Genomic DNA, 15,982 nt, shown 5'->3' on the forward strand with positions numbered 1-15,982 from the left:
CCTGACTAATGACTTGTTTTATTTGTAGCATGTTCATAATGTAGACAGCACTTTCTATGGATAGAGTAAAAATCAATAAAGAACAAAAATCCTATGTTTTTGGCATGGGAGTCGGGCATGTTTGTTAATTTTATGTTGGATAATAGTTTTAGCATCTTGCCGGGAAAAGTTAGTTTTACATTGGTGATTTTTACCTTTTGGACTGTATACAACAGTTAAAATCATACAAAAGTGTCATCATTTTAACAGTCTGATATTTGATATTTCAATCAGTTTTTTTATTATTATTAAACCTTTCTACAACATGGCATTAAGCCAAGTAAATCATTCCATTTTCTCAATATGCCATTTTATTCACAGGTTCTCTACGCAAGACTAAGATAAAAAGTCTGTAAGAAAACAATATATTTTTAATTAACGGGAAATGTATGTTTACAAGTTACAAAGCAATATTCGATCCTAAATAAATTATTTTGAACAAAAACTCAAATGTAAAACAAGTAAAAAAATAAAAACATTATTATAAAAACTCAAGTAAAAGTTTTTGGTTTTGATATGCAGTATATTATGAATTGAAACTTCATTAGCCCTAAAATGCATAAAGGGGGTCAAATTGACCCAAAAAGGTGAGTTTTGGAATATTTGATCAAAAACATTGAATTCCTTTATTTCATGTAATCCTCAAAAATTTTCTTGTTAGCTTCGCTAAATTCATTTTATATTTATTAGTCATTTTTGCATCACTACCCCCAAGTCTTCATAAATGGGGTCAAAATGACTACTGTGCATTTCCTGTGGAGTTCTGGCTCGTGGCATTTTTTAATGAATTTTGTCAATAAGAAATTTGTATTCCTTGACATTATGTGGATTACTCAATCTTGTTTGTGTCTGTCAATTTAATATATAATGTATACACTGATGAACCAATACATTATGACCACTCACAGGTGAAGCAAATAATTGATCATCTCCTAATAAAGGCCTCATGTCATGGTCTGGGTAGTTTGGATGGTAAGTGAACAATCAGTTCTCGTAGTAAACATGTTGAATGCAGGAGAAAAGATCTGAGCGACTTTGACAAGGGTCAAATTGTTATAGTCAGAAGACCGGCTCAGAACATCTCTGAAACAGCAAGACTTGTGGGGTAGTCCCGGTCAGCAGTCGTGAGTACCTACTGACAGTGGTCCGAGGACGGACAAACCACAAACTGGTGATGGTGTTGGGCACCCAAGGTTCATCAGTGCACGAGGGCAATGAAAGCTATCCCGTCTGGTCTGAACAGACAGAAGATTTGAATGATGTTTACTGAAGGAATGTGTAACAACACACGGGGCATCACACCCTGCTGCATATGGGGCTGCGTAACCACAGACCGGTCAGAGTGTCCATGAGGACCACTGTCCACCGTCGAAAGTGCCTACAATGGACACACTAGCGTCTGAACTGGAACTTGTAGCAGTGGAAGGTCACCTGGTTTCGATGAGTCCTGTTTTCTTTTAAAATCGTTGCAGACCAGGTATTCCTGGCAATGGTATTCCTGATGACAGTATCCTCTGTCATCATGATAATGTGTCCCGCCACACTGCACACATTGTTCGGGAATGGTTTGAGGAACATGATAAAGAGTTCAAGGTGGTGCCCTGGCCTGCAAATTCCCCAGATCTCAATCCGATTGAGCATCTGTGAGATCTGCTGGACCAACAAGTTTGATCCACAGTGGCTCCACCTCACAACTTTCAGGACTTAAAGGATCTGCTGATAATGTCTTGATGCCAGATACCACAGGACACCTTCAGGGGTCTTGTAGAGTCCATGCCTCGGCAGGTTGGCACTGTTTTTGGAAGCTTCCAGTGCACAAACAATACAAGACAGAGATAATAAAACATATAATAAGTATATATAGAAATACACAATAGACAAAAAAAAATATGTATATATACACTCACCTAAAGGATTATTAGGAACACCATACTAATACTGTGTTTGACCCCCTTTCGCCTTCAGAACTGCCTTAATTCTACGTGGCATTGATTCAACAAGGTGCTGAAAGCATTCTTTAGAAATGTTGGCCCATATTGATAGGATAGCATCTTGCAGTTGATGGAGATTTGTGGGATGCACATCCAGGGCACGAAGCTCCGTTCCACCACATCCCAAAGATGCTCTATTGGGTTGAGATCTGGTGACTGTGGGGGCCATTTTAGTACAGTGAACTCATTGTCATGTTCAAGAAACCAATTTGAAATGATTCGAGCTTTGTGACATGGTGCATTATCCTGCTGGAAGTAGCCATCAGAGGATGGGTACATGGTGGCCATAAAGGGATGGACATGGTCAGAAACAATGCTCAGGTACGCCGTGGCATTTAAACGATGCCCAATTGGCACTAAGGGGCCTAAAGTGTGCCAAGAAAACATCCCCCACACCATTACACCACCACCACCAGCCTGCACAGTGGTAACAAGGCATGATGGATCCATGTTCTCATTCTGTTTACGCCAAATTCTGACTCTGACCATCTGAATGTCTCAACAGAAATCGAAACTCATCAGACCAGGCAACATTTTTCCAGTCTTCAACTGTCCAATTTTGGTGAGCTCTTGCAAATTGTAGCCTCTTTTTCCTATTTGTAGTGGAGATGAGTGGTACCCGGTGGGGTCTTCTGCTGTTGTAGCCCATCCGCCTCAAGGTTGTGTGTGTTGTGGCTTCACAAATGCTTTGCTGCATACCTCGGTTGTAACGAGTGGTTATTTCAGGCAAAGTTGCTCTTCTATCAGCTTGAATCAGTCTGCCCATTCTCCTCTGACCTCTAGCATCAACAAGGCATTTTCAGCCCACAGGACTGCCGCATACTGGATGTTTTTCCTTTTCACACCATTCTTTGTAAACCCTAGAAATGGTTGTGCGTGAAAATCCCAGTAACTGAGCAGATTGTGAAATACTCAGACCGGCCCGTCTGGCACCAACAACCATGCCACGCTCAAAATTGCTTAAATCACCTTTCTTTCCCATTCTGACATTCAGTTTGGAGTTCAGGAGATTGTCTTGACCAGGACCACACCCCTAAATGCATTGAAGCAACTGCCATGTGATTGGTTGATTAGATAATTGCATTAATGAGAAATTGAACAGGTGTTCCTAATAATCCTTTAGGTGAGTGTATATACACGTATGTACAAATACAAATCAGTTATACAAATATACAGATAGTGCAAGTGAATGTATGGCAGAAGAGGTAGGATATGCTGGATAAATATAAATAGACTAAGCTGTGCATTGCACATAATTTTTGTTCATGTGAAGGATAGCCTGAGGGAAAAAAATTTTTTGTGCATGACTGTTCTGGTGTTCAGAGCTCTGAAGCACTGGCCAGAAGGCAACAGTTCAAAAAGGTAGTGGGCAAGTTGAGTGGTGTCCAGTGTGTTTTTTCCAGCCTTTTTCCTCACTATGGAAATGTTTAGTTCTTGACGAGAGGGCAACCAATAATCCTCTCAGCAGACCGAACTGTCCTCTGTAGTCTTCTGATATCCTATTTCGTAGCTGAACCAAACCAGACAGTTATTGAAGTGCAGAGGACAGATTCAATGACTGATGAGTGGAACTGTTTCAGCAGCACTGGTGGCAGAAGTTCAACCTGCATTGAACAGTGAACTTTCCTGATTGGCAGGTTGAACTTCCTCAGCTGGTGAATGAAGTACAACCTCTGCTGGGCCTTTTTCAATGTGTATCTCCTACTTCAGGTCCTGTGAGATGGCAGTGCCCAGAAACCTCCGTTTTGAGCGTGTTCAGCTCCAGGTTGTTTTACTGCACCAGAAAGCCAGCTGTTCAACCTCCTTTCTATATGCAGAATCATTGTCATCTTGGATGAGGCCAATGACAGTGGTGTCATCTGCAAACTTCAGGAGCTTGACAGAGGGGTCATTGGTGGTGCAGTCATTGGTGTACAGGGAGAAGAGTAGTGGGGAGAGCACACATCCCTGGGGGGCACCAGTGCTGATGGTACAGGTGCTGGAAGTGAAAGCCTGTCTGTCAGAAAGCTGGTAATCCACTGACAGATAGAGGTGGCAACAGATATTTGGGTTATTTTAGTCTGGAGTACAGCTGGGATGATGGTGTTGAAGGCCGAATGAAGTACACAAAAAGGATCCTAGCACATGTCTCGGGTCTGTACAGATGTTGCAGAATATGATGCAGTCCCATGTTGACTTGTGTAAGCATCCTCTTTGGCCTGACAAAGCTGCCAGAGTTTTGCTGGAAGCCGTGGTTTTTCATTGTTGAATGTTAAATAAGTGCTAGTAAGAATGCACATAGCCTCACAGAAACTGATAAATGATGTTACAGTATCAGTGAATGGTGATTCACCTATTTGAGTCCTTGCACTGTAATTAAGTTTTTTTTTACCTAACTGTAACCTTGGTTCTCTTTCAAGTCTGTCACTTTTCGCTGTTAGAAGTTGATGCTATGAACACTCCTCTTAAGAATGCTGATCTCTGAAACCCTATAACATCACAGCAGTTTTATTTGGCAGGTGGTGCTTGGCGCTCTGCCTCTATCTGTGTGTCGTCTTAGGTATAGAAACCGGAGCACAATGGCACACGTCTCTCTGAGTCCCTAAACAGCGAGACATCAGTAGTGTGGCAAAACTATGCAGCATCTAGTTCCCTCCTTTCAGGAAATCAATGTTACAACCGTTATCGAGATGTTCCATTTTAAGTCGGTCACTTCGATACTGTGTCAGTAGCTGTGGGTTGTGTACCATAACACAGTGCTACTGATTTTACACACACATGATAATGGCTTCTAGCCAAAAGGGACGTAAAAAACATTGGAACGATCTCCCATTCATATTGAAAAATTGGAAGGAAGAGGGACAGAAATAAATCCTTTATGGTAATAGAGCTATTTATGCATAGTTCCACTATTCAGAATGACTAGTGTCATTGTTATACATCAATCCTCCTTCGCAAACAAAACCTGCAGCCAGACAGATGTCCTTCAAGGACATGCCCTTCGCCCATGCTCCTGGTGGAATGAGCCCAGACACTGTATGTCTTGTAAATTGTAAATGAGCCAATGGCATCTACAACCCAGTGAGACATTTTTTGAAGGCTGTTCAAAGAGTCTGGTTGTCTCCAAGCATAGCATACAAAGAGCTGCCGTCTCTTAGCCACATCTGACTCAAAGGGAGTAGGACCGAACGCTTGCAGGGTAGCAACCTGAGCCCTAAATGGTGTGGCCAGCACTTTTGCACATAACCCTCTATGGGCTTGAATGGATTTTGACAAGCCTGGTCCAAACTCTAAGCAAGACTTGTTGTTTGATAAGGCCTAAAGGCCTCAGACATATTTGTTTTAAGACTGATGACAAGGCGAGTTCCAGCATAAAGAGAGTATGCATAAGCTTACCACCGCTAATGGCTAAAACGGGGAACCCGTAAGCACATTTAATAGCAGTGCTTTAATACCGGGCAGAGGAGAACTTTGCATGCCAAATTCAACATTGGGCATGACCTTACTCCTTGGCGATTCATATATGCCACAACTGCAGTGTTGTTTGTGCAGATCAGAACATGATATCCTTACATATATGACCATACATCTCAGAGCCAGGAGGACTGCGAGGAGGCGATTTATGTATATTCCATGAAGTTTGCACACCTGTCTTTGACTGGGAAAGCTTTTTATAGCCTCCAAGCATGGCGCAATCCAGCTATTTGAAGGCGCTACACCTGAGGCACCCTGGTGCTCTTGCAAAGGTTCCGTTGTTTTGACCAATTATACGGAACAGAATTTGACATAATTTTACATTCTAACTGTTAAAGCATTAACAAATTAAAAAAAATGAACAAGAATGAACTCATTTAAAGCTAAAACTGTTTCTGCCAGATCAAATCAACATGTAAAAAAAAGGTCAGAGAGAGTCATTTGAATTCTTTGCTCAGGTAGTGAAATCAATCCCTTTAATAAAAACATTACTGTGTTCAGCAGACTTTATTCCTGAAACTGCCTCAGTGGAAGTGTGGTTGTGATCAAGTGCTGCCCCCTTGTGTTTTTCTTTTCTTATCAATGAATCATTTGATCCGGTTTCCCTGTTCTGAATTCGAAATAAATGAATTGGACTAACTCAACCAATTAAAAGTGGTTAACAGCCTGTTGAAATTGATGATTTACAATGAAGAATAATAATAAATGAAATGCTATAGCATGACTTAAATAGAAAACTTGGAATTAAGCATAGATTTGTGGACATTGTTTTGGTGCTTTTTAGAGGTTTGATCTTTGAGCCAAAGTCCTCATTCTCAGTGATCAAGGCAAGTAAATCACAGGATTGTAATTTTTGAGAAGGCCATTTCTCTTAATGTCTTGCTCAAGGGTGCTGGTCATCTGTGCGTTCAAGTCGTTTCAGAATTGAGCATACATAGTTTTAATCACAAGTGGGAATCTCAGGATTTTTGGCCCTGTCTTTCAGAGTTTGGGGTGTGTCGATTTAAGAATCATGGAAGAAACAAATTGTTATTGGTAATAATTCAGTTTTACTTGTGGATTTTGACTAACAGTACAAAAATGCATACATACTGAACTGCGCAATGAAGAATAATAATCACGTTTGTCATAAAATAGGACTCATTTAGCTGGTTTATAAAGCAACAGGCTTGTGCAACACAACTCCATTTCTCTTCACTGCATGTGTACATTGTTATAAAAACAGAAATGACATACCTAATGTTTGACTCTGCTCTTCATTTTGTTCATTGGTGCTAAAAAAAGCCAGTAAGTGCCAAAAAGGTCTGTTCATTCCATCTAAAATCACTTCATATTTACAAACTTCCCAGGAGGACTTCAATGGAGTGCAACGGTGTCCACCCACTTTTTCAGCCATCTTGGTACCGGAAGTATTTTTTCCCATTCATTTTTTGCACAGGCTTTTCATAAATTCCTCCATAAAATGTTTGTAAGCCATGAACAAAACCAACCAACTCCAAGGTGAATCACAACATTATAGACTTTGTCTTTTTGTCTGAGATTTTTACTGTACTTACCATCTTTCACAATCACATGAAGCATTGGGAATTATGTAACTGAATAAAAAAAAGAAGGGATTATACGCTCAGAGCACTTAGGGCCTCTCTTTGCTTTCAAAACAGCCTCAATTCTTTGTGGCATGGATTCCATCCATCACAATTTCTGCAGATGTGTCAGCTGCTCATTCATGCTGCAAATCTCACGTTCTACACATCCCAAATGTGTTTCGGATACAGTGACTGGGAAGGCCACTGAAGAACAGTCAACTTGTTGTCATGCTAGATGTATCCATTAGAAAATGGGTAAATTGTGTCCATAAAGGGTTGCACCAATAACATGGTCAGCAACAATACTCAAACAGGTTGTGGCATTCAAGCGATGTTTTATTGGTATAAACAGCCGCAAAGTATTCCCAACACCATTACACCACTGCCACCATCCTGGACTGTCGACACAAGGCAGCTTCTGACCATACCATCCATGTGAATCTAGATTCATCAGACCAGGCTATGTTTTTCTAGTCTTCAACTGTCCAGTTTTGGTGAGCCTGTGCCCACTGCAGTCTCAGCGTTCTGATCATGGCTGACAGAAGTTAAACTCGACGTGGTCTTGTACCCCATGCGCCTCAAGGTTTTACGTGTTGTGGACTCTGAGATGTTATTCTGCTCTCTACAACTGTAGCATTAACTGGTTATCTCAGTTACTCCAACCTGCATCACCTCGGTCTATTGATGGACTACGATCTTGAAATGGAATGCTTAGACTAACTATTGCCAACAAAAGCCTTCATCAGCCAATTAACAAGGACAATTGCATCTATGTGAACTTCTGCAATTAATCAAGATGGACTTCAAAGACGTTGGTCATTAATCTTACAGTTCAAAGAAAATGGAGTGGTGGTGGCATAGTGGGCTAAAGCACTTAACTGGTAATCAGAACTGGTAATCAGAAGGTTGTAGGTTCGATCCCCACAGTCACCACCATTGTGTCCTTGAGTAAGACACTGAACTCCAGGTTGCTCCGGGGGGATTGTCCCTGTAATAAGTGCACTGTAAATCGCTTTGGATAAAAGCATCTGCCAAATGCAGAAATGTAAAATCAATGTTTAAACACTGACCCTTACTTAGTTGAATAATTTTAAACCATGATTTTACCTATACATAAGTAATATTTACATTTATATTCATGATGTTATTCAGAGGGGAACTGGCCCCCACAGTGAGTCTGGTTTAGGGTTAGGGTGGGGTTAGTCAGAGGGGAACTGGCCCCCACAGTGAGTCTGGTTTAGGGTTAGGGTGGGGTTAGTCAGAGGGGAACTGGCCCCCACAGTGAGTCTGGTTTAGGGTTAGGGTGGGGTTAGTCAGAGGGAACTGGCCCCCACAGTGAGTCTGGTTTAGGGTTAGGGTGGGGTTAGTCAGAGGGAACTGGCCCCCACAGTGAGTCTGGTTTAGGGTTAGGGTGGGGTTAGTCAGAGGGGAACTGGCCACCACAGTGAGTCTGGTTTAGGGTTAGGGTGGGGTTAGTCAGAGGGAACTGGCCCCCACAGTGAGTCTGGTTTAGGGTTAGGGTGGGGTTAGTCAGAGGGGAACTGGCCCCCACAGTGAGTCTGGTTTAGGGTTAGGGAGGGGTTAGTCAGAGGGAACTGGCCCCCACAGTGAGTCTGGTTTAGGGTTAGGGTGGGGTTAGTCAGAGGGAACTGGCCCCCACAGTGAGTCTGGTTTAGGGTTAGGGTGGGGTTAGTCAGAGGGGAACTGGCCCCCACAGTGAGTCTGGTTTAGGGTTAGGGTGGGGTTAGTCAGAGGGGAACTGGCCCCCACAGTGAGTCTGGTTTAGGGTTAGGGTGGGGTTAGTCAGAGGGGAACTGGCTCCCACAGTGAGTCTGGTTTCTCCCAAGGTTATTTTTCTCCATTAATCCACATCTTATGGAGTTTTGTGTTCCTTGCCACAGTCGCCTACAGCTTGCTCACTGGGGTTATTAATACAATTATCATTTAATTACTTTTAAACACGATTAACAATCATATTTTATCTAATTACACAATGATGATTCATAGACATTACAGTTTTATCGTCTGTTAATGCTGATCTTCTGTAAAGCTGCTTTGAAACGATGTGTGTTGTGAAAGGCGCTATACAAATAAAATTGACTTGACTTGACAGTAGACTTTCTGTCAACTCGGACCACTCTGGCCATTCTCTGTTGACCTCTCTCATCAACAAGACATTTCCATCCACAGAACTGCTGAGTAAATTCTAGAGACTGTTGTGTGTGAAAATCCCAGAAATACTCAAACCAGCCTGTCTGACACCAACAATCATGCCACCATCACTGAGATAAAAAATTTCCCGCATTCTGATGGTTGATGTGAACATTAACTGAAGCCCCAGAATGATTTTATGCATTGCACTGCTGCCACGTGATTGGCTGATTAGATAATCGCATGAATTGATATGTGTACATTCCTAATAAAGTGCTCAGTAGCTGCTGAAGGGATGTATATTTACCTTCACATTTGATTCTTCCTGATATCCTTTTGATTATATTCTACTTAAAAAGGTTGAAATACTGATTAATAGTTGAGTAAAACTTAGTTACAATCATACAATACTTATCTATCTACAATACTTAAATAATCTTGATAATGTATGCCTATATATATTTTCTCTCTCTCTGTTCACCAACTCCGCTTAGGCCTAACACAGGTCATCAACATAGTATTCCTGCCCAGGTCACCCACAGGGTCATCCAGGATCTAACCCTATATCTCCTATATCGTAAACTAAGCATTCCCTATTCCTGACTATACATTTGAGACACTCTGAGCTTAGGGAAGATATTGTTGTAAGTTACCCTAGATGAAAGTACATCTTATCCAGAGCCGAACTGGCAATAGAGAGAACCTTAATTTTTCCTGCGATAACCTCAAACTGATTTTTAGGAAAGTTTCTATGGAAAATCCAGGGCTGATTTCTCTTCCCAGTCTGCCCCTAATCTTATTTCTATGTTTTGGGAAAAAGCCAAACCTGACAAAGCTTTAAGCTTGCAACCTTGAGCTTGGAAGATGTGTGTTATTATTGCTTTGTCTCCTTTCTTCTTGCTCCTGAAACAATGTGGCCCCTGAGAAGGAGGCTATAGAGGGCCCATCTATAAGAAGATCCTTCATAAAGGAATGCTGACTTGTGAACCTGCTAGGTCATCTAGTAAATAATTTAGAACTGTACCTACCAGACCTGTCTGTGAGATATGTTAGGAACAGGACACCATGTTTGGAGACCAAACCCAATCATTGCATCTGTAACCTGACAAACATTGTTGAGCTCATGTTTTAGTATAATTGCCCCGTTATCTTGAAGTGGGTGAAGTTGCCTTCTACGAACTTGTAGATGATTTTTCTCATGCTGACTTCTGCCTTTGAAGAAGAGCTTAATGAAGAAAGGTTGTTTGCAGTTTCAATTGATTGCAACATTGACTCCTGGTCTTCATTTCACTGGTTTTAAGGGCCTTTACTGTACTTTCCCTACATTGATTCTCAACTATCTGGCCAGTGCGAGCTAGGGAAAATAGCCTTGAGCCATGAGACTAAAATCGATCTGTGTTCCAACCATCGGGCCAATAGCCCTGCAGCATTGGCCTAAAACCTGCCCTTAACATGCCACCCTGGTGCCAACATCACCCATCCCCACCATTTCACAAGCAAGAGGGAAGCTCAAGCTGAGGTATCATGTATCTAGTAATCGAGTTTATATAGTTTGTATACATTAGCAAGCTAGCAAGAGAAGTTAGCATTGACAACTTACTGACTGTAACTGCCATGATGTCCCGAGTGGTCTCTCCAATAACAGCGGGACGATGTCTCAGCACACAATCAATGATCTCAAAACATGGAAAGTTCTTTCTTTGGAAACTGCTTTGTCCGTTGTGCTTTTTAACGGATTTGCACTGTAACTGCAATTTACATTTTTTTTCCCCTAACCTGTACTGTTGTGGCATGAATACACATCCTGGCAAGTTCAGCGAAACCCCGCCTTTGATATTGACCTTGCCTCACTCTCCAGTTGGCATTGTTTGGCCCAAGGGTAGTAACCGGGCCAAAGGCCATTGGCCCAGAGAAACCCCTAAAGCGGCACGATGAAGCCTTGGAAGTGACTGAGGGAAAGCAACTGGCCCTGGCACGCACTTATTTGGCCCGACAGTGGAAACGTGGGTAGTGAGTGTATGTGTCCCATTGTTCAGTGGATAAACACCATTGCTAATGCCCAAATGTGTGATCACGATATACTGATTCACAAAATGTGCTAGGGAGTGAGATTAGACACCCTATGTACTGCACTTAATGAAGAACACACTTCTCAGCTGGTTCTTTAGGTATGCATGCAAGTAGTATGAACAGATTCCTGACATACGTCATCCGGAAATGTGGGCACTGTCCCGTGACCTGAATATATCGTAATCGTAATCCTTTTATTGTCATTGTAACCTGTACAATGAAATTTAAAAGTGCCAAACAGTTGGTGCATCAATAAAATCAATATCAATATAAAAATAAAAATACACACACACACACACACACACACACCACCATTCATTCTGTCATAGTTATTGCACAATCTAACTATATAGTATTGTTTTATGAATGTTTTTTTTATGGCATTAAGGGTGGTTATTGCTGTTGGATAAAAACTGTTTTTAAGTCTGTTTGTTCTTGATTTGATTGTCCTGTATCGTCTGCCTGATGGCAACAGTTCAAACAAGAAGTGACCGGGATGGAAAGTGTCTTTAATAATGCTCTGGGCTTTTTTGGCACAGCGAGCACTGTGAAGGTCAACCATTGTAGGGAGGGGGCAACCGACTATCTTCTGGGCCATGTTAATGACCCGTTGGAGAGCCTTTTTCTGGGCTACTGTGCAGCTACTAAACCACACACATAGGCAGTATGTTAAGATAGATTCTATGGAACACCTGTAAAAGGATAACAGCAGTTTCTTGGTGATGTCGTTTCTCCTGAGGACCCTCAGGAAGTGCAAACGTTGTTGGGCCTTTTTTAGCACCTTCACACTGTTTACGCTCCATGTCAGACCCTCCTCAATGTACACACCCAGAAAACAGAAGTCCGACACCTGCTCCACCCGATCCCCGCCGATGATGAGTGGTGTGATGTCAGTCTTTTCCCTCCTGTAATCAATCACCAGCTCCTTGGTCTTTACAGTATTAAGGAGAAGGTTATTCTCCCTACACCACACCGACAAATGTTTAACCTCCTCTCTGTAAGCTGATTCGTCAGCTCCAGTGATGAGCCCCACCACTGTAGTGTCGTCCGCAAACTTCACTATGATGTTATTGTGGTGGGTGGAGGTACAGTCGTGCGTGTATAGAGTGTACAGCAGGGGGCTCAATACACAGCCCTGTGGGGAGCCGGTGCTGAGACTAAGGGCCGTAGAAGTATGATGGCCAACTCTCACCCTCTGGGTGCGACATGTGAGAAAGCTTTTAATCCACATACAGGTGGGGTATGGAATGCCTAGATCCATCAGTTTGTTCATCAATTTTTGAGGAAGGATGGTGTTAAACGCAGAGCTATAGTCCACAAAGAGCATCCGTACATAGCTCCCCTTCTGCTCTAGATGGGACAATGCAGCATGCAGGGCTGTAGCTACGGCGTCCTCTGTGGATCTATTAGCTCTGTATGCAAACTGGTGTGGGTCCAGGCTTTTTGGCAGGCATGATGTAATGTGACCCCGGACCAGCTTTTCAAAGCATTTCATCACCACTGGGGTGAGTGCGACTGGCCGGTAGTCATTGAGGCTGGAAATATACGTTTTTTTAGGCAGGGGGATGATGGTGGAGGACTTCAGGCATGGTGGGACTGTGGATTCAGCCAGGGACTGGTTGAAAATCCTCGTAAAGATTCCAGCCAGCTGATCCGCACATTCTTTTAGAACACACCCAGAGATGCCATCTGGCCCAGCAGCCTTCTTCGGGTCCACGGCCTGTAGTGTACGCCTCACTTCATGCTCAGTAAAGGTGACGTTACTATGGACCATGGGGTGTAGTGTCGCTGCCATACTTGCTTCCACCTCAAAGCGGGCAAAGAAAGTGTTCAGTTCCTCTGCCAGCGAGGCCTCACCCTCAGCTGCTCCTGCGGTGGACCTGTAATTGGTGAGCTGTTGGACTCCCTGCCACACCCGCCTGCTGTCATTACTTTCCAGATATGCCTCAATCCTCCGCCGATAATCCAACTTGGCCCTTTTGATGCCTCTTTTCAGGTCAGCCCGGGCCACAGTATAAAGGGTCTGGTCACCGGACCTGAAGGCGGTGGATATATGATGGAATAACAAATCCAGAGTAGATTATCTTCACGGTTTTCATTAAACAAGCTTAAGCACAAGCAACAACTTTCTTGGTATATAGAACTGTGGCAAAAAGAAAAGAAGGCGTGAACCGGGTGAACAATCATGAAGACATTTAATCAGACACAACACAAAAACTGCTTTTCAGCACAACCAAACATTGATGCGCACACGCACGCCACACACACACACACACACACACCTCCGTGCATATCTCTCTCAAACTGGCTTCTCGGTCGTCTCCTCATCCCTCTCCTGGCTGATATGGGTAGCTCAGTGGCAGGCGTCCATCCTTACTCGTCACAAGCACATACAGTTGAATTGAGCCGCGTGGCTCGCAGTTCTCCACCATTTATCCTTTCATTCAGCATTTTAAACGTGACGTCTACACATAGTAAGTGTTTGTTCCCTAATCTTTTATAAATATTGAGGATTCGGACACCCTACTGCTTTATTGGCATACTGTTTTTGTCATACTAAACATTAAAAAGTATGCCAATTTGGATGCAGCTTTAGCCTGTCAGTGAAAGGGGTCATATTTCATGGCACCCATTACAGTGATATCAAGCAGGTAATATTAACATTTTCATAAAAACCAAATCGCTTAAAGCATCTTTAAGTGTTCACATTTGGATACAGACAACTCTATAGACCGCAATCTCTGTTACGTTATGTGAAATCCCACAATGCACTTGTAGTAAAGGTGAGTTCATAAGCTCAATTCACTTCAACAAGAGCTTGTTTTTTTGTAATGTGTATTTTTTCATAAAGATGTACAGAAAAAGTGTATATAACTATGACAACATGCACATTTACTTTGCTTAATAACCACTTGATACAAAAGCACATGTACAGCATTTAACAAACTGCTAACGTCCTTAAAAATAGCCTTCAACTGAAAGTCAAATACAGAAAAAAACAATGGCGCAAAAGACTTGGGTCTTGAAAGAGTTCAAACAGCATTTTTCAAAATCTTATATCAAATGGATATTAAAGCTGTATGGTCAATTATTACATTCAGCCGACACACAAATCAATACTGACAATTTGGGTTGGCTAAACACGAGCAACTCCAAAAGCCCTTTAGTGCAAAAGATTGTTCAAAAACAAACTAATTTAAGAAGACCCTTTAACACTCACAGCGAATGACTATCTAGTGTCACATTAATGGACAGTGTCATGGTGGACGTTGATGTTTCTAAGAACTGTGCTCTGGTGATGTCAGAAACTTTGAGCCTCAAAAATGACCTATGAAGTTCCTTCAACACATCATAATCACTAGTATTTCAAGATCACAAAGAGAGTCAAACAAATCAAGTAACAGACAGTGTGTAAGCATAGAAGAGCATTCACCAAACATCCAGCACTTACTAGAAGGAATAATTACCCAAAATTCTGTCATTACTCATGTTGTTTTAAAACCCTTGGTACTTTTCCCCATTTGAACACAAAAGAAGAACGTTTAAGTAATGCACTGCTCGCTCTTGTCCATTAGCATGAATGGAGCTTACCAGCTTCAAAAAGGACACGAAAGAACCATAAAAGTGTATTAAAGGTGGACTTTTCATCTTGAGCGTTACGTTTCCTGTAACTGAAGACAAAAAAGACGACTAGTTCATTCTTCAGAATGTCTCCTTTTGTGTTGCTAAATGAGGGTCAAGAGTAAATAATGGTACAGTTTTCATTTTTGGCTGAACTATTCCATTAAAGTGTTGACAGTTGGGATGCGAGACGGGCTATCAGAAGGACAACGTTTGTTATATATTAGCTGGTCAGCGATGTATTAAGGCCTAGAGCTGTATGGAAAATATACTATGCACAAAATCACGAAGTGTCTCTTGAGTTCAGGCTGAAGGGATGGAGTTGTGGTCGTACATTTCACAGAGTATCTAAGCAGCAGTGTATTTACAAGAAAGACATTTGTTTACTCTTTGTCTTATTTCCCATTAAACATTTCCCTTTCGCGTCAATGTCTGGAGTTATATAGTGCCATTTTAATTCCAGGACTTGAGTCATTTCTGTTGGTCGCGTCGATTCCACAGAAAACTTGTAGAAGAGGCACTTCTTGAGGGATTTTATTCCTTAAGTTTCTCCTCTTCTCTTTTGCTGTTGTGTATTATTTTTAGTAATCTGTCCAGACACCAGATGGCAGTTCCTTGTGGGCCTGATGTGAGGAGGCACTTGGTAATGTGGTTTAGAAGTCAGGAATGCTAGAACATCAAGATAGACTTCTGTCTCACCTCCATAATATCTAAAGATGATTCAAAAGAAAGAGAAGACATTACTTCTTTGAGGCTGTCAAAAGGGATGAGAAACTTATAGATATAATTAGAATTTGGAAATGTTTAAGATGTTATTTCAGTTAGGAAAAAAGCTTCCAGACATCAGTGATCATCAGATTTTTAAAGTCCACAATGGGGCGATGAATAAATATAAATCAAACATCACGGTTACAAAGTTTTGAGAATATGAACTTGCTAAAAATCAAGTAAAACAAGGAATAATACATCTAAAATTTGAACGCACAGTTTTTGCATATATTTGAGGAATATTCCAAGGTTTTAATGTTCACAGAAGCAGCTTCTATATTGCTACCATTCACATATCACTGC

General features: G+C 41.8%; 1 protein-coding gene across 1 annotated transcript in view; it reads right to left on the bottom strand.

Moving 5' to 3' along the window:
- Positions 1 to 13,876: 13,876 nt before the first annotated feature.
- LOC127637207 (uncharacterized protein KIAA0930 homolog) overlaps positions 13,877 to 15,982 on the bottom strand; it is a 33,820-nt gene continuing 31,714 nt past the window's right edge. The window contains exon 10 of the mRNA XM_052118160.1: positions 13,877 to 15,621. Within this exon, the coding sequence (XP_051974120.1) occupies positions 15,581 to 15,621 (41 nt within the window). The 3' untranslated portion in view covers positions 13,877 to 15,580. The remainder of the gene's footprint in view (positions 15,622 to 15,982) is intronic.

This window comes from Xyrauchen texanus, chromosome 45 (assembly GCF_025860055.1).
Source record: "Xyrauchen texanus isolate HMW12.3.18 chromosome 45, RBS_HiC_50CHRs, whole genome shotgun sequence".
Taxonomy (NCBI): Eukaryota; Metazoa; Chordata; class Actinopteri; order Cypriniformes; family Catostomidae; genus Xyrauchen; species Xyrauchen texanus.